This window comes from Nannospalax galili, unplaced genomic scaffold (assembly GCF_000622305.1).
Source record: "Nannospalax galili isolate Female #2095 unplaced genomic scaffold, S.galili_v1.0 scaffold1189, whole genome shotgun sequence".
NCBI lineage: Eukaryota > Metazoa > Chordata > Mammalia > Rodentia > Spalacidae > Nannospalax > Nannospalax galili.
In genome coordinates this window covers 962,658-981,394 of record NW_008360313.1, presented here as the reverse complement: position 1 = coordinate 981,394, position 18,737 = coordinate 962,658, and the positions used below count along the sequence as shown (strand labels likewise).

General features: G+C 39.3%; 1 protein-coding gene across 1 annotated transcript in view; it reads right to left on the bottom strand.

Moving 5' to 3' along the window:
* Positions 1 to 18,737, bottom strand: part of F5 (coagulation factor V) — a 77,954-nt gene that overhangs the window by 44,644 nt on the left and 14,573 nt on the right. The window contains exons 4-9 of the mRNA XM_008824901.2: positions 9,875 to 10,087; positions 7,955 to 8,098; positions 4,986 to 5,207; positions 3,358 to 3,523; positions 2,108 to 2,285; positions 368 to 467 (exon numbers count right to left, since the gene is read on the bottom strand). Coding sequence (XP_008823123.1) covers positions 368 to 467; positions 2,108 to 2,285; positions 3,358 to 3,523; positions 4,986 to 5,207; positions 7,955 to 8,098; positions 9,875 to 10,087 — 1,023 coding nt within the window. The remainder of the gene's footprint in view (positions 1 to 367; positions 468 to 2,107; positions 2,286 to 3,357; positions 3,524 to 4,985; positions 5,208 to 7,954; positions 8,099 to 9,874; positions 10,088 to 18,737) is intronic.

Sequence of the window (18,737 nt, the reverse complement as noted above, 5' to 3'; positions counted from 1 at the left end):
AGACACTAACAGCAGGTGCCCTGGTCCTCTGGCTCTCACAATTTTTCTGCCCCATTTTCTCCAATGTTCCCTGAGCCTTGGGTGTAAGGGTTACATTTTAAATGTGTCCATTGGGGTTGGCCACTCCATAGTGACTTATTTTCTACATCTTTTTACATTAAATATGCTTGACTACAGATAGCATGTAGTGGTTCACTAATAAAGGTAACCACTAAAGTGAGAAGGTTTTGCCTGTGACTTTTCAGGATATTCCTGGGTGAGAACTATCTATTGCACTATTATACCATGAGGTAAAGAGGACAGTAGGAGCATATGGAAGCCTCTCTGAGGTCATGAGTTTCTTGCCATAGAGGTGAAGGATTCCCACCTGAGGTGGAAGAAGAGTTAACTCCATCTTCGTAAGGAGAGAAGGTCACTCCGTGAGGGTAAATGCTATAGGGTCGGCTGGCCATATTTTTGAATACGATCTACAAAGTTAAATCAGATTTATTGTTTCAATATTTAACTAATAAAGGATGGTAGTTTTGCACATTTACCTCATGTGTGTGTGCATGTATGTATGCTTTGCATACATGCATATGTACACCTACAGTGTGTATGCACGTGGGGGGAAAAGTCAGTTCTGTTTATTCAGGCAGCAACTTCCCCCATTACCAGGCAGGAAGGAGCCTTTGGGAGGGTTTCACGCATACACAAGGATGGAAAATAGAGGTCTGTCCTTAGGGGATGGGCTGGGAGAAACTGCATTTTCCTCCCTGTGTATCACCCTTTCCTCACTGGTGCCCACATCCCTTCCCTTCTTTCAGTTTGGACCACATCTGCTCCTTTTCATCTCTAGATCGCAACCCTCTTCTCCCCTTGCCAAATTTCCTAAGATCGTTGTCACTGACATCATCTTCTTGAAGAGCACAAATGGACAGATCTTGAATTCCAAGTATGTTATTTTTATTCTTAAACCTAAAGCACCTAAGTGAAACCGAAGAACGAAGAAAGAGGAAGAATCACAGACGACGCTTTGTCCTTTCATTATTTCCAAATGAACAAAATGGCTTTTTTTCTGGGGTGTCTTGATTAAACTCTTTAAGCTTCAAAAGGTAACCTAATCTTGTCTTCTACTTGGCTTGGTGCTCAAGTCTTTGAATCATCCTTAATTTACAGATTGTCTACATTCTAGGGTCTTGACAAAGATTGTAATCTCTCTGCTTTTCAGTGTCTGTGTCAGTGATGTAACATTCAAGTAAGTTGAGGAAAACTCAAGGTCCTTTTTAAACTTTATTATATTTATTTATTTATTTATTTAGTGTGTGTGTATGTGTGTGTGTGTGTGTGTGTGTTGTGTGTGTGTATACATGTCACAGAATTCCTGTAGAAGTCAGAAGACAATTTGTGGAATTTGATTCTTTTCTTCTACCAAGAGGGGATCAAACTCAAGTCATCGGGCCTTATGTCAAATACCATTACTCACTGAGTCACCTTGTCTGACAAAGGCTCCCAAAACATACCTAAACTTAACTTTTGAGACCAACCATTAGAAAGCCACATTCTCAGACCACACTGTGAAGTGTTTTTCTCTCAACTGCGCTGGTTCAAATGTTCACACAAACAATAGAAACATTATTTTAAAAAGTTGGTCAGCTCTTGTAACAGTTGCAGATGTTTTGTCAAGGACGCTGTCTGTTGTATCACACAGCACCCTGATTTGTGAACTCCAGGCAAGTGATCCCTCCTAGGTCTCTGTCTCAGGAAAGCTGTGCTACGTTCATGGATGTGTAAATCTTGTTCAGGTATTATGTGTCTGCTATAAAATTTAGAACAGAATTTTCAGATGGCCTTGGGATTGTGTGGCAGGTACTTCATTATCTCATTTGTGGCTTCATGTTCTTTGTTCTCATTACTATTTATTCCTTCTCTGACACTGACTCTGTTTTATTCCTTCTTAATTTAATAATCTACCCTGGACCCGTTGTATTATTAAGTAGGCTCTAATTGAATGAAATACCAAATAAAACTAAAAACTATGTGCGCATTTAAAAACATAAATACATTAAAAATACTAAGAACTGTCAATTGCTGGATCTGTCTTTTACTGTTTAATTCTGTTACTTACCTTGAGTGTGTCCCTGACTTGGGCTCTGATAATAGGGCCCAGAATCCCATTTTCTTTGATACTGGGATTCTCTGTGCGTTTGGTGAAGGTTTCCTCTTCATATTGTCTGTAAATAACTTTCTTATAATGCTTCCCAATTTGGTTTGAGAAGTTATCCAAGTGCATAGACCTGTATTTTCTTAAAGTCAAATGAAATAATAAAATGAAGGTTAAAGCACTTCCTGAGGTAGAGACCCAGCATCATGGGGAAAGCCTGGTGCATGCAAGTTCTGCTTCCAGATTAGCCCAAAGGCTAGTACTCCAAACATCCTTAACACAGTGTGCAAAGACCCAGTGTCTTTTATCTAGCTGAAAACTAGCAAGCTTGTCATCTTCTCTACCACTGATTAAGTCACAGGTAACTGATTAGAAGCAGCTACTCCGGTAGGGAATGTCTGTACCTTGGTTTTGGATTCATAGCATTCCACTGCATGGATGTGCTGTAGCTAGCTTCCTAGTGATGGATGTTTTGAGTTGTTTCTAATCTTTTACTACTAGTAACGGTGCAGTAGTAAGCATCTGCTCATACAGACATTTACCTGTAAACAAGAATATTCTATACACTAAATTCCCAGAGAAAATTTTCTTGTATAAAGAGTATATGCTCTAATAATTTTGGCATATTTTGTCAGGTTATTCCATAGAATGGCCTTACCAGCACATTAGGCCAGCAGAATGTGTGATACATCTTATTTCCTGCAGCCTTGGAAACAAATGGGGTAATACGAACTTGTGAGTCTAATGGATACAAAATAATATTCCAGTGAAGTCTAATTTTCATTTTTCTTATTGTGAATGAAATGTTGAAGACCTACTAGATGTTCCAACTTTCTTAATCTCCCTTGGTACCTTCCCTCAACTATGAGAGCAGAAGAGTAGTACCTAACTTGTAGAGTTGACATGAGGTCCTTAGTAAAGATCTATAGCAATGGTTGTCAGTAGTAAGCATTAACAAGTTCTAGCTGCTGTTGTTGCTGTTATTTATTATTATTATTAATATTATTATTTATTATTATCATTAGACCATATTACCATGGTGAGTTTTGGGTATTAAATATTGATTAGGACAAGAAAGCTTAGTGGAAACCAATACCAGTACCAGTCCCTTGTGAGCTGGCCATTCATGACATCATATGTCATCTCCCCACATTAAGGACCCTATGAAACATGTTTCAAATCTCTGCATGGTGGTGCGACCCCCAGAGACTCACTTGTCCATATTCAGTGGTATTACAGGTGCGTAGTCCCAAATGACTTCCTCTGCAGCAATGAAATACTCCCACCTCTTTATGTGCCGCCTCTGTTCTCGAGTTAGTATTTTAGTATTCCTGGTTTTCTTTGGGCAATTTTTAATGTCAATGTAAACCTGCATCCCAGCTGGATTAGGATATAAAGACGGTAATAGAATTTAAGAGAAAAATATTATCAAAATGCTTTTCTTAAAATATCAATTTGTGGAAGACTTAAATAATAATAGCAAAAGCAATGCTTCCAACAACTTTTGGCCATTTAGTTTGAAACTCTTTCAGTGGGTCACAGAACTGGGTAAAAATAAAAAGCAGAGGAAAAGGAAGAGCTAGAGGAAAAAGTTGGAAAGGTTCCCTATGTTTCTTCTGGGGCAGGAAGATCCTTAAAACCCTCTGACTAGGGTTTTAATTCAGTGATAAAGTGTATATTTGCCATATAGATGCCTGGGTTTGATCCTTAGTATGCACACTACACATATACACATATGCACACACCTACTCCCCAAATAAACAAGCAGTTAAATAAATGCAAACAAGAAAGCCCTATATTTTAGGTTTTTTTCTTGCTATTTGTCCTTCTGTAAAATGAAGACAGCAATAGTATATATTTAATATAATCATTAAAATTAAATAATTCATAATAGCATTTGTCTTATTAAATTTTGTTTAATTTCAGTTTTAGTGCTATTACCAACTCTATATTCCAGTGATATTTTAGTAATTCCATGCAATATTGATTTCCCAGCATGAAAACAAAATGATCTCATAAAATATTTATTCCTTGAGCACTTATACACACTTTGGTAACAAATTATTTTCTATGATTATATGATTTGCTTATATTTCAGTCTTTATAAATACGAATGTTCCTCACAACAGTCTAAAACCAAAACATGTGACTTCTGAACAATTAGTTACTTTATTTATGTAGCACCACATAACACTTAACTGATGTTTTGTTTTTATAATTCACCCCTAGTTGGTGTGGTAGCTAGGGCCTATAATCCCAGCACTGGGGAGGCTGAGACAGGAGGGTTACTATGAGTTCTAGGTGAGCCCAGGATGCATAGTGAGTTCCAGGCTAGTCTGGGATACAGGGTGAGATCCTGTCTCAACAAAACAAACAGATATTATTTATGATCCACTCAACACACACTGACGGAGTTCCTTTCTGTGGCAGGCTTTGTGATCATCTCATTGTACAGAATCATGTTCTCATGTTTGGCCTCATCGGTCTCAGTAACTTGGTATTCCTGTAAATTTCTGAGTGCTTGTTTTGTTAAGTCTAGTCTCTAGGCCCTTTCCTTTGGCTAACTATGAAATACACTCAAGAAAGACTACATTTGCACAAGCATTTGTTTTCTTCCTCTTTCTTTTGTGGAAGTAGAGAGCTCTTCAATTTTTGCTGCATCACTGTCAATACCTCAACTTCCTTCACCTGCAAGCAGTGGGCTTTGAGTCTAAGAGCAGAGTATCTAATGCTTTTGTTAGGAACCAGGACATGTATGTTTGGGCAGGGTTGATTGAAAGGGCAGAGGAGAAAGCACAAAGGATGCAGCATTCCACACAAGATGATCAGAAAAGTTTCTTGCCTTGGAAATGTTTTGGGGTGAGAGAAGCTATGATCCACTTTCCCTCTGGGCTCACAGTCATGTTCGCAGTAGTGGACGTGGCACTGACCAGGGTGATGGCTGAAACCTTGTGATGGTTCTGTTCCAGGACTTGGCCACTGAAGTGAATGGAGAACAGTTCTGGCCCTGAGCTCATTCCAATCAGATGCCAGCTGATGTGGTCATGGGCACAGACTGTGATGTCTGACAAAGAGAGGCAACACTGGTTTAGTATTCTATAATCAAAAATCTCACCCATCAAATACCTACTGAGCACTTGCTGCCCACAGGTGGTGTATAAAGTTCAGGGACACAGGTACTCCAGTTTTTGTTCTGCACAGCAGATACCACAGTGATGGGTAAAAGGAGTCACAACTCATTAAATCAAATAACAATATAGAAGTAGAACAGAGCTTAGAAATGCGGGACATTGACTTGGAAATACAGAGATCGCTAAGGGACTAAGTTGGGAACTAAGTATGTGGAAATTATCCTGATTTACCTAGGATTGAGGGGCTTCACAATGTAATAACTGATAAAGTTCTGGAAAAAAAATAGAGTGGTTGTTCCTATCAGTCTGGCTTCAGTTGGAAGAAGTAATCAGAACCTCCAGTAGGGTAAATCAAAGGACCTAATCCTCTCACCTAGATGAGGATTCATGTTCTGTCAATGTGGAACAAAGCACGAAGATGCTTTGAGGGATTTCCTATTGCTTCTTAATCCTCCTTTTTGATTACTTCAGTAAGAAGGCAATGGATTACTCTGTGGGTTATTGGTTCTCCTTAAAAGGTAGTGGACGTGTCCTCATTTTGTTGTCCACTGACAGCTTTTCATGGACAGAGTTAACAAAAACTGATGGAAAAAAAGTCTAATCTTGCTGTTTCTTTGCTCTCATAGTGAGTGGAAAAATGCTCAATTACTCTTTGGGAGATTTTAATCTTGGCTTATATGTCAAATTTCAGATTTATAGTTATCACCAGATACCAGAGAATGCTCTGGGAATTGGTTTCTTGCTCATAGAGGCATTAGTCCTTTGTAAGAGGGCATTGCATCAAGAAGCTGCAGGGTAGCTAGCAGGTGTGTTTCAGTGGGAACACTCATCCACTTCAAAAGAAAAGCTCAAGTGGAATCCAGCACATCTACAGTAAATAAGATGATACGTATTTATTCAGTTACTATTTCACAGGACTGGGAGGTTTACAAGGGCAAGTATTTTTTGTCTATTAATAATGTTTCTTCCCCTTTCCTGGCTCTTTTGTCCCAAATTATTATTTTTTCAACTACAAACTGATAATTTCTCTGCCCTGATCAAGCTATATTTATGTTTTGTGTATGTTGTCCACTTATTTTGCTTTCATGTATCACATGCATTAGATTACTTACCCTGTCAGGGTACAGATAATAGGATAGTTGGTTACTCCATTTTTGGAACTAAGCATATTGAGACTACTAATTGTTAATGGGAACACAGAGGTGGCAAAGTGAATGAATTTTGAATTCAGATCTCCCAAGGGAGAGATTAGTTTTATTAAGGCTCAGCTTTGCAAGATCCTGATTTTGGAACTCAGAATCAATGCCCATAGTAGCATGAATGTATTTTTAATAATTCAGGCAGAAATTGGAGTCAAATGAAACAATAAAAATTTAAAGAAATATCAGACCTTTGTTCCTGGCATGGTGATACACACCTTTAATCCCAGCACTCAGGAGGCAGAGGCAGGTGATCTCTATGAATTCAAGGCCAGCCTGGTCTACATAGTGAGTTCCAGGCCAGCTGAGGCTATAGGGAGACCCTGTCTCCAAAAAAAAAGAAAAAGAAAAAGAAAAAACCAAAAACCAAAAAACAACACCCCCAAAACAAAAACAACCCCCTCAAAACCTCCCCCAAAACCAAAACCAAAACCAAAACAGACTTCAACTCTTGACAATGTTTGTTTCTCTGTAAGTGAATCCATTAGTGGTATTCATACACAGAGAATGACTCTTCAGACATTTATTATTACTAAATTCTTTTACATTTATTTATTTTGTGTTAATGTGCATATGTGTGTGTGTGGGGGGGGTGAATGCCAGATATAGAGGTCAGAGGACAACCTGACCTTCTCTCCTGTGGGCCTCAGGGACTGAACTCAGGTTGTTAGATCTGGAGGCGTTGCTGTCGGCACTGATGGAGTCCTCATGGGACCTTGGTTAGTTCTCACAATAGTGAGTCATTATACATCAAGGCCATTCATGTTCTTGGCCTCTCCGGCATGCAGCTACTTTCCTTTCTCCTTTTCTGCCGTATTGTGACATAGACAAGGGGTCCCTCACCAGAGGCTGAGCTGATAAAGCTGCTCAATCTTGGCTGTCCTATTTCTAAACCTGACTTTAAAAAAAAAACTCTTTTCAAAGTATTCAGCTTTGAGTATTTTGTTAAGGCAACAGAAAACTGACTACTGTCATAGAAATTAGGTTTTTTTTTTCCCACCTTAGAGTTGCTATGATTTTACTTTCTTGTAAAAGTCTATCTGCAGATTGGAAGAGAAAGCCTTCTACATGAAGATTGCTCATCCATAGACTTTTGAAATGCAAATTGTACATCTGCACAGTAGCAATTTCTCCTATTCAGCTTTACTTCAAATATCTTTATTTCATTCTTTCTGATGAGTATTCCCACTAGAGTGACCTTGAACTTCAGAAGAAGTTAAGAGGCTCAGAACAGTATATCTTAGAGCCTGAAGCAAACAAGGCTCTTAATTCATTTCTAATGTATCTTTGTACTTCCTGGCTTTAAAAAAATGATGCTAAAATCTTGAGAAGCATTGAATCATAGCACTAGCTTGTTACTTTCTCACTAAACGTGGGAAAACAGAGAGCATGGAAAACTTCCCTAATGTCTTAAAGAAACAGTGGAACCAAGGCTCCTAGTGATCCTATCACTGTTGAATGGTGTGGGACTCCTGTGCTACCTGGCATTGTCCTATTCACAAAGCCATTGACTGTGTACATCAGGGATGAGGACTGGCTCCAGCTCTTGCTTTCATCAAATACAGCAAACATTAGCACATGTTGCCTGTCAAACATCTTCTGTGTCCCATCGTCACTTAGGGTACCTGAGGAGGGAAAATGCTTTCAATAACATTTCAGACTCTCATTAGCTTTCTAAGATAGCAGAGCTTAGGGCAAGAAACCAGTCACTGATATAAACTTGAGAGAGTTCTTCTTTGTAAGAGTATCACCTTTCTCAAGCAATAATAGATGGAGGTTATTAAATTTGTGGTGCCATATTATTTTTTGGCACCTTGTAGACTTAGGGAACAGAGTTTTAAAGGTAAAATTTGCCTGACACAGAAAGCAAGCGTTTGATGACAATCTAGACTCAGTAAAAGCATTCATTTCCAGCCAGATTTCATGATAGATGCCTGTAGTCCCAGAACTCAGGTGGTTGAGGCAGGAGGATCATGAGTTTGAGTCTAGCCTTGGTTACATAATAAGTTCAAGGCTAGTTTATTATTCTCACAGTAAGATCTGCCTCAAAAAAGTCAAACAACAATATCAACAACAAAACATCCATTTTCTCCAGTCTTCCTAGACCAACACATATGCACCTCAGGTGGTATAGCACATCACCTCATGTTTAACTCAACTTTCTCATTTGTACACATATGGGATACTCAACTAGAGAATTAGTTCTGAGTATCAGCGTAAATCCATTCTGATATGAGGAAAAGTCATGATAAAATGAAAACGCCTCTTATAGGTTTAACATTTTTTTTCAGTGTGATCATGCTGTTTTACATGCCAGGTACTGATAAAATATATTTGTATGATGAATAAACAAACTGGGAATATATGCAGGTATGATTTGTGTATGTGTACAGAGTACAGACAGCCTATAACATTATTCCCGTGGCACTGTTTGTTGTGATTCTTTGATTTTTTTAATGAACAATGGGTTGAATTATCTTAGAGTAAGAGGTAAAGCTAAGCCTATTTCTAAGAAACATAGCTAATGAAATTCCTTAGAAAGTTGGTTGACTACATTAGAAACTTATCACCCAAAAGAAAAGAAAGCAAGCTGAGTTTGGAATGGTAGCTCATACTTCTAATTCCAGCACTTGTGAGGCTGAGGCAGAAGCATTACTAGGGGTTTGAGGCCAGCTAAAGAGCGAAACTCTTTCTAAAAAATCCAACTAACCAAACAAACAAATAAAAAACAACAACAGAAAAAGAAGGCTGGAATTGTGCTTATAAACCAAAGCACCAAGCCAACCTCAGCGTTGTCAGATGCATTAACCAACATCCTTTCCAGGAGTTCTCTCAATAGAGTAGGGTGCTATACATTTAAACAATTTGTTTTTGACTCATTTATTTTTATTTTATGTGTATGAGTATTATGCCTGCATGTGTGTTCTTCAGTGCCCACAGAAGGCAGAAGAGGGCATTGGATTCCTTAGAACTGGAGTTACAGACCGTTGTTAGCTGCCATGTGGATGCTGGGATTTGAACCCAGGTCCTCTGTAAGAACAGCACATGCTCTTAACTGCTGAGCCATCTCTCCATCCCCTGCTATACACTTTTAAGTAAATAGACCTTGGCTTTGAGGTACTGTTACAAGTCATATAAACACGCAGGCCTGACATCAGAATAGACTTTCAAACAGGCGTTTACTTGGAAGATATTCCCATGACTGGGATGAAGGAAGATTTAGAAGAGTTGGGAAACCTCAAATATCAGGTAGTGTTTTCTCTTACCAGTGACCTGTTCTCCACCCTCCTCCTGCCTGACAGACAAGAAAGTATCAAGGTTCTCCAAAGCCTCACCTCATTAGAGCACTCTCAACCACCCAGCATCTTTGCTGCAGGTGAATCTTGTGTTACTGCTTTTACCTCTCTTACAGATAAGCAGAGGTCCAATCAGCCCCGAGTTGAAGTCCTGGGTCAGGTTTTCATAGGAGTAGTAGATGTGGGTGAGACATGGAGGGTCATCAGGTGTGGGTCCACTGTCTTCGCTAATGACCCACTCGTAAGTATACTCTCTGCCTGGAGCCACAGCGTCATCCATCCTCTCCACCGGGAATGTGTAGTCAGGATAGGAAGCACCTGGAGAAGCAACAGTCACAAAGGCATCTGGAGATCCTCAGCCCTGCCTTTCCATCACTCTCCAGTGTGGGGAACCTGAGATGAGCTCTCTGAAGATTGCTTGCCTTTCTACAGTGTCCTTTCATAATCATAAAGATTTACTATATCTACTTCTACACCCACATCTACTTAATATCATGATGATCTGAAGAATATTGTTACTAGTAAAAATTAGTTAAGGTTTAATAAGGTAGTTTTCTAAGATATTGTAACAACCATTTATATATAATTAGAGACTCAAATAATATGTCTCAGAATCTGAGAACGGGTGTGCTTTCTCTATGGTCCTTAATGAGTCAAGCCTGTTAGCATAGGGTGTGAGTACTTGTGGAGCTGTTTCTATATTGCTCTGAAAATATCATCTTTTTTTCAAACTGCAGTTGCCCTCAGCCCTATTTTGTCTCTTAGTTGCACTTTGCCATCTGATTATTCTAAACTTTCCCCCAGAGTCTTGGTGTCTAGTTGTTGTGCGTAGGAAATGGATTTGTTCGAGTTCTCTCCCATCTTTTGTGCAAAGACTCCTTGGTGTCCTATGCATCTTCTGTTTTCCCTGCAGCAGAAGATGGGAGATGTAGAAATTGGTTCCCTTTTTGAAGGAGGAAGTGAGATTCTCAAGATTAAAAGGAGTTTAGAGGGTTGAGTGGGGCTTCCAGCATTTGAAAAGGGAAAATGTGGTAGAAGTGGCGTAAGACCTGTAAAAAGAGAGGTCAACGTCCTGGGCAGTCAAGAGAGGCTGGTGGTTCCCCTTGCTAGAGGCATTCCTCTGTTAATTAGGTGAAAGTTCCAATATTATCAGCAGATGCCAAGGTTTCTCTTTGGGATGAAGTTATCTTTGTTTAGTAAAACCATCAGATTGTAGAGAATCAAGTCTGAAATGTTTTACAGGATGAACAAAGGGCTAGTGCAAACCGTTTTTCCTGAAGTGATCACCATTTGGAAAAGAGAAGCTCTTGGTTTTACCCCTACCTTTCCTTCCCCCTTTTTTAGGTAAGCTCTTGCCGTGCGGCCCAGTATGGTCTCAAGCTAACAATCCCCGCTCAGCCTCCTAGATGCTAGGATTACAACAATGTGTCACCAAGACAACTCTGTTCCTTTTTGTTTCCTTCTTCCTTTCTCTCTCTGTCTCGTCTACCCCCTGCCTCTCTCCTTCCTTTCTCCCTTTACATCCCACCTGTTATCTTCATTGTTGTTTAATTTCCATACAAAAAAGTTCACCAGATTTAAATTTAATACTTTCTGACTTTTAGCAAATGCATACAGTTTTACAGTGAAGGTGGAGACTGGTTCCTTTACTCCAGGTTTCCTCATATGCCCCCTGTGATCACTGGCCTCTCTCAGGCCTGAGCAACCGCTCACCTGTTTTCTTTCATTACATCTTTGCTTTGCTATGATGTCATATAAATGAGATGATACATTATATATCCCCTTGTATTTAATCAGGGATAGTTAGAATGCTGTAAATTTTTGTATATTTCACATTTTTTAAATTTTATTATTTTTATTTTATGCATATGCGTGTATTGCCTGCATGTAGGTAAGTACACCTGTGTTGTGCAATGCCCGTGGAGGTCAGAAAAGGCTGTTGGATCCCCTGTTTCTGTAAATTTTTAATTGAATTTTTTGTATTTTATATAGAATATCTTAATCATCTTTGTACTCATTCACCACTGGCACCCTCCCATAGTGCCCCCCAACTGGAATTAATGCATTCTTTCATTTGTGTTAAGGCCTATTGTGTCAAGTTAGTGTCCCCAGATGTCCCTCAGTGAAAATTCATCCACTGAGGTCTTATCAGCTCTTCCTTACCCAGCAGTAACCCAGCTGCCAATAGTTCTTCAGCTAAGATTAGGGCCTACTGCCCATTTCCACTGTTCTGTGCTGGGTTTTTGTCTGCTTGAGGCTGCTTGGTTCTTGTGCATGCTGATACCATTGCTGTAGGTTTGTATGAGAAGGGTCCCAGGAGCCTGTAGGATGTCTTGAATATCATATACAGCTTGACATCACTTTCTACCTAATCTTTCGATTTACATCTTGTGTGTGTGTGTGAGTGCGTGTGTGTGTGTATGTGTGTGTGTGTGTGTGTGTGTGTGTACTTGTATTTGACCTGTGAGCATGTACATGCACATGTATGTGGAAGTCAGAGGTCAACTTCAATTGTTCCTCAGGCATTGTCTACTTTGCTTTTTGAGACAGGGTATCTCCCAGGCCTGGAACTCACTAGCTAGGCTTGCAGGCCAGCAAGCCCTAGGGATCTGTCTTTCTCCCCATCCCTGGTGCTGGGATTACAAACATGTCACCACCACATCCAGTTTTTACTTATCTATTTATTTTAACATGGATTCTAGCGACTAAACTCGGGTCCTCATGTACTACAAACATTTTACTGTCAACCATCTCCCCAGCCCGTCAGTCCTTAGTTGCAGCACTGTTTTCATTTATATAACTCATGACATAGTTCGACTTAAGAATACCACCCTGATGTCTGTTTTCTAATTTCCCATTTGGCCTTTACTATTTTCTCTCTTCTTTCTTTTAGATTAACTATTATTAATGATTTTTAAAAAATCTTTACTAATGGCTTAAATGCTGTCAGGGTCTCCCTGTAGCCCCAGCTGTCCTGGAACTCACTATGTAGACCAGGCTGGCCTTGAACTCACAGAGATCCGTCTGCTTCTGCCTCCCGAGTGCTAGGATTGAAGGCGTGTGCTACCATGCCCGGCGTATTTTTATTTTTTAATTTTAATTTTATTTTATGTGTATGAGTGTGTCGCCTGCATGTATGTAAGTGCACCCATGTTGTTCAATGCCCAAGGGGTTCAGAGGAGGGTGTCAGATCCCCTAAAAATGGAGTTACAGACTGTTGTTAGCCACCATGTGGGTGCTGGGAATTGAACCTGGGTCCTCTGCAAGAGCAGCCAGTGCTCTTAACCACTGAGGCATCTCTCCAGTCCTGAATTTTTACTTTTAGCAATGTCCATTAACTGTAACTTATCACAGGCTCCCTTCAAATACATGCCATTTCACATAAGATCATGTTAATGAAGCAATTTCCACTTCCCTGTACTATTGATGATATACATCTTATTTGTAGATACATAACTCGGTTTGTGATAGATTATTCTTGTTTCAACATTTAGATAAATTGTCTTTTCAAGTGGTTAAGGTGATAGAAAGTTTTCTCTATTTTTACCCATTTTACAAACTTTTCATTTTCTTTTGTGAATCTGAATATCCCATTGATGACATTTTTCTTCTACCTTAGTAGATTTCTTTCACATTTTTTTCTGGCTTACTAGTGAGTATCTATTTTTGTCTAATACAGTTCCTACTTCACCTTCATTTTAAGGTGATAGTTTTGCTTGGCATATAATACTACGTAGACAGAGTCCTTGCTTTTCTCTCCATCCCAATGTTTTTTTAAAGGTAGATATGTATTTATTTATTTATTTTTATTTTATGTGTATGAGTGCTCTGCCTGCATGTATGTAAGTGCACTTGCACATGCAATGCCTGTGAAGGCCAGAAGAGGGGGATCAGATCCTCTGGAACTGGAGTTACAAATGGTTGATATCCACCAAGTGGGTCCTGGGAACCAAACCCAAGTCCTTTGCAAAAGCAGCCAATGCTCTTAACTTCTGAACCATCTTTCCAGCCTCCTCAATGTTTTTTGTAAAGAATATACTTATTGATTCTTTGAGGATTTCATGCAATGTATTTTGAACATCCTCAGACCTCATCTCTAAGAACCCTCCCCCTTCTCCTCTCAGATCCACCCCACCTCCCACCTCCCATCCTCCCCTTCACTTCATGTCCTCTTTTTTTTTTTTTTTTTTTTTTTTTTTTTAGGGCTTATCAAGTCTAATTTTTGTTTCCTAGATGCCCTTGGGTGTGGGTCCATCTCCTGGAACCTGGTCAGCCTGTTCCACCACCATGTTTAAAAACGTCCCCCACTGTCAATTGACTTGCATTGATCTCAGCGAGAGTTCTGCTACCATTTCCTAATTTTGCCCTTCCCTATATATGGGTCTGTTTTCCTCTGACTACTTTTAACATTTTTGCTTTATCACTAGTTTTTGGCAACTTGGTCATGATATGCTTTGACGCAGTTTTCCTCATGTTCCCACTTCTCAGTTTTGCCAGGCCTTTTTACAGCTGCAGGCTTGTAGTCTCCGTTATACTTTAAAAGTTGCAGCTGCTCTTTTCTGAGGCACCTTTTCTATTCCCACCACTTCCGGGATCCAACTAACATATACATTACATCATTTGATACTGTGCCACATTTCAGTGCTCTGCTTCTCTTTTTTTAGTCTTTTTGACCTCTGTTTATTTTAAACAGTTTTTATTGCTCTTCACTAATTTTATCTAATAATTTTTTCAGTGTCTAATGTGCTGCTAATCTCGTATGGTGTCCATTTCATTTCAGTCTTTATATCACCTACAGAGAAGTTTATTTGGGTATTTTTGAATCTTCTCTTCTCTCCTGATCCCTCCTTATGTTTATCTCTACTGTATGGCACATATGGAGAAGACTTGTAACAGCTGCACTAATTTTTATATTGCTCCAGTATCAGGCTCCCTGTCTAATTGTACCTGACCTGACCCCATCTTTAGAAAGTCTATCCATTCAAAATTTGTCATGAGTTTGCATCAGCATACTGTGTTCTCCAGGTAATGTAATGTATAGAGTCCTGGATCACTTATTTCTCTTTAAAAAGCAAAATACAAGTCCTAGAGATCTGGTGGCATAGTCAAACTCTTGCGAAAAAATATGGCTGGACCAGAGTCTTAGCTGTGTTCTTCTGCTTTCTGACCTCTAGTGCCCATTGGAACCATTTTCCATCTAATTATCTACTTGGCTACCATAGACACCTGAGTCTGTGACCCTCATGCTAGTGTAAAGATTGACAATGGAGTATCTGCGTCTCTCCCACTCCACAAGGGTTGACAGTGACTGATAACTAATATTTACTGTAAAATAAACTTTCATTTCAGTGATAAATAGGATTTGAATGTCAGAAGTTATCAGGAGCTGAGAAAGGGTAAAAGCTTAGGTTAACTTCCTGTGAGTCATAGCATTATCTCTTAAAACAAGAGTATATAGGGAAGAGTCTTAGGACAAACAGGGAGCTTTATCTCTGGAACTCACCAAAAGAGCTTTGTTACAAGCACAAGCAGGACTGATAAGGAGGGTCACCCTCCTAGTCAGACTTTCTGTACTACCTGGAAGGAGTGTGGCTCCAGGAGATGTGCTACATGAATCACGCATGCCAGCCCTTAGACTACCTGTTTCATAGCCACACAGGCTTAAAACATGTTGTTTATGGATATGAAACTCCCATTGTTCTAGCTGTTGAGATGTCTCAGGGGCTTCCTAAAGTGGGAAACAACATCTTTCCACTGCCTTTATGAACTCTGCAAAGACTAGAACATGGCTTTCTCTGCAAGGTAAGAGAAGATAACCTCATGCCATTCTTCGCTTGGTCTGGGTAAACTGTCTACTTATCTTCTGGGTGTCTGATTCGACATAGCTCACTCTTTGATTTCTGATTGTGCTACACAGTGAGTTTTTTGAAGGTGTATATGTGGTGTGTATATGTATGGGTACAAGTGTGTGCAGGTGTGCATGCATGTGTGTGCGTGTGCATACAGAAGCCAGAACTTAACATCAGGTATCTTCCTCAAGAGCTCTCCACCTTATTTACTGAGGCAGAGTCTCTCACTTAAACCCAGGGCTCACTGATTTGTGTAGTTTAGTAGCCATCTTGATCCAGGGATATTCAGTCTCTACCTCTTAAACCCTTTGATTACAGGTGGGCCACCACACCTATAATAAGTAGGTGCTGGGGATCCAAACTCCTGTCCTCACATTTGTACAAATGCTTTACCCACTGACACATCTCCCCAGCCAATGAGAGTTTTAAAAATAGCATTTATCACAGCTTATAATTAAATATTTGTTAGAGTGTAAACAAACACTGTTTATAATTGTGATACTTTCTCTCCTAGGTTGAGGGAGAAAGTCTATGAACTTTGAGGTCAGGGTTGGTAGATTTTGGTTGTACCCCTATTAATGTTTCTCTTAGCTCCCTTTATCTTATGTTTAAGATAATCCTTTTTCTAGAGATATTTGTGATTGGTTATGAGGGCTAGAATACACATACATCTCTCTCTCTGTCTCTCTGTCTCTCTCTCATACACACACACACACACACATACACACAGACACACACACCACTACCACCACCACCACCACCACCACCACCACCATCACCACCATTATCACCACCACATCACCACCACTACCAATACCATCATCACCACTACCACCACCACCACCATCACCCCCGTCCCCCAAGTGTTCCAGGCTCTGTGTCAGGTGCTGGGTGAAAATGTAAAGGAGATCAGGGTACATGATGGTGTCATAGCTGTGATGGCATTTACCCCTAGAGTTCTTCTATAGTGACTCAGCACAGAGACCACAGAACATTTTATCTTGAAGAAGAATCAATGTAAGATTTCCCTGAAGTGTTGTAACATTTGCCCTACATATAGCTGTGTGACTGATTTCTCTAATGGCATCAGACTTACTTGTGAATGTTTATTGGTTCACACTCAGATTTAACACACAGTGGGCTTTAAAACTTGTATTTAAAGGTATACAATAACATAATAATAAAAGGTATAATATAATATACATATAAGATAAAGTAGAAACAGTTATTTAGAGAAAGTACTTGTAACATGCATTTTTGGTGAATCTGATTTTTAATTTGTAATCAAAATAAAAAAGTTAAAATTCTAACTTGAAAAGAAGACAAATGGACAGGAACCATTATAGTGCTAGCACAAAAAGTCCTTGTTCAGCCTTGTGCTGGGATAAGGTCTTCACACAAGGGTAGTCCTGCTTTTATGTTTACTCGGTCCTGTTCGCTTCCCCCAACGCCCATAGTCAGCTTTGTAATCTGTTTACTCTTGTCATGATGTGCTAATTATTCACCAAGTGGCCCTCAGTAATTTTTTTTTCTTAAATGGTGCATACAAGCTTTGGGAAAATGCAGTTCCCTAGGAGTCTCTTTGCCCATTAGGGTGCTCATTCATTAAGTCCCTTGTACTCAAGTTTTGTGAACTATTTCCTCTCCATTTAATAAATTTAGTGACTGCTTCAATGCATTCAGAGCTTCCGAACATTATTTTGGAAGCTGTAATTTAAACAATGGACAAATTGAAATGCTGGTGTTTTTATGTTTACAGCAAACTCAAGGCCATTACATATGCAAGGGCTTTTTGTGAGAAATGTAGATTTTTTGTGATTAATGAGAATTTTTTGTTTGTTTTTTTGTTTTTTGTCTTTTTGAGGCAGGGTCTCCCTGTAGCCCCAGCTGTCCTGGAACTCACTATGTAGACCAGGCCGGCCTTGAACTCACAGAGATCTACCTGCCTCTGCCTCCCGAGTGCTGGGATTAAAGGCGTGCGCCACCACACCCGGAGAATTTTTATATTAACCATTACAGTTTGCTTCAGGTGCTTATAGTATATTCAAGAAAGCACACTTGGGGAGCAGTAAATAATATAACCACCCCTGTGAAGCACCAGAATGTCATGGAAAGTCCTATAAGACTAAGTTTTCCTTTGCAGCACTTAGATGCAAGAAGCAATCTCTATTGGATTTTTAAAATTTAGAGCACTGGCTTACTAGCAAATGGCTAAATGTAATATAACTAGAACACAATTTTTTATATAATTTAAAACTTTTTATATGACTATAAAAATAATCTCATGGTATGATATAATATAACTCACACAGATAAATGTGAGAATATAAATTAAATGAAAGAGTAACATTAAAGGCCTGGGAATGTAGCTCAGTGACACAGTGCTTGCCTAGCACATGTGAGACCACAAGTTTGATCCCCAACACACACACACACACACACACACACACACACACACACAAAAACCCACCAACACACAGAAAAGAAAGAATAATAAAAATAATATTAAGATTTACTATGGAACGAACTTTCTAAAAATAATCACTGAAACAAATTTGAAAGTCTTTGAAGCATAAAATTTGACCATGGGTGTGACTTTTCAAATGCATGTTTATAGAGTTGCTGAAATTTTAGCTTCAAATCAAAATCCCTTTGGTGATAGAAAATTTTTAGAGTTTTTAGATTGTGTGTGTATATGTGTAGTATATGAACACATGTGCAGATGCATGTGCCTGTCCATGGCTAGAGGCCAGACAAGGATGTCTGATGTTCTGCACTATCATTATAGCCTATTCCCTCGAGACAGAGTCTCTCACTGAACCTAGAGTTAGGCTAGAGATCAGCAAGCTCCAGCAATCCACCTTTCTCTATCCCCCTCTTCCCAACACCCAGGTTACAGTTGCTCATGGCCACACCCAGCTTCTTATGTGAGTTCTGGGGATTTGAACTCAAGTCCTCATGCTTGTACAGGAAGCACTCTTATCTGCTGAGTCATGTCCAAGCCCTGATAGAAAGCTTTAAAATAATTACATCTAGTTATAGATTTTTTTCTTATATTAAAAATGTTTCTATCCAATACATTCAGAAAGTATATGTAAGAATTTCTACAAATCAGATTA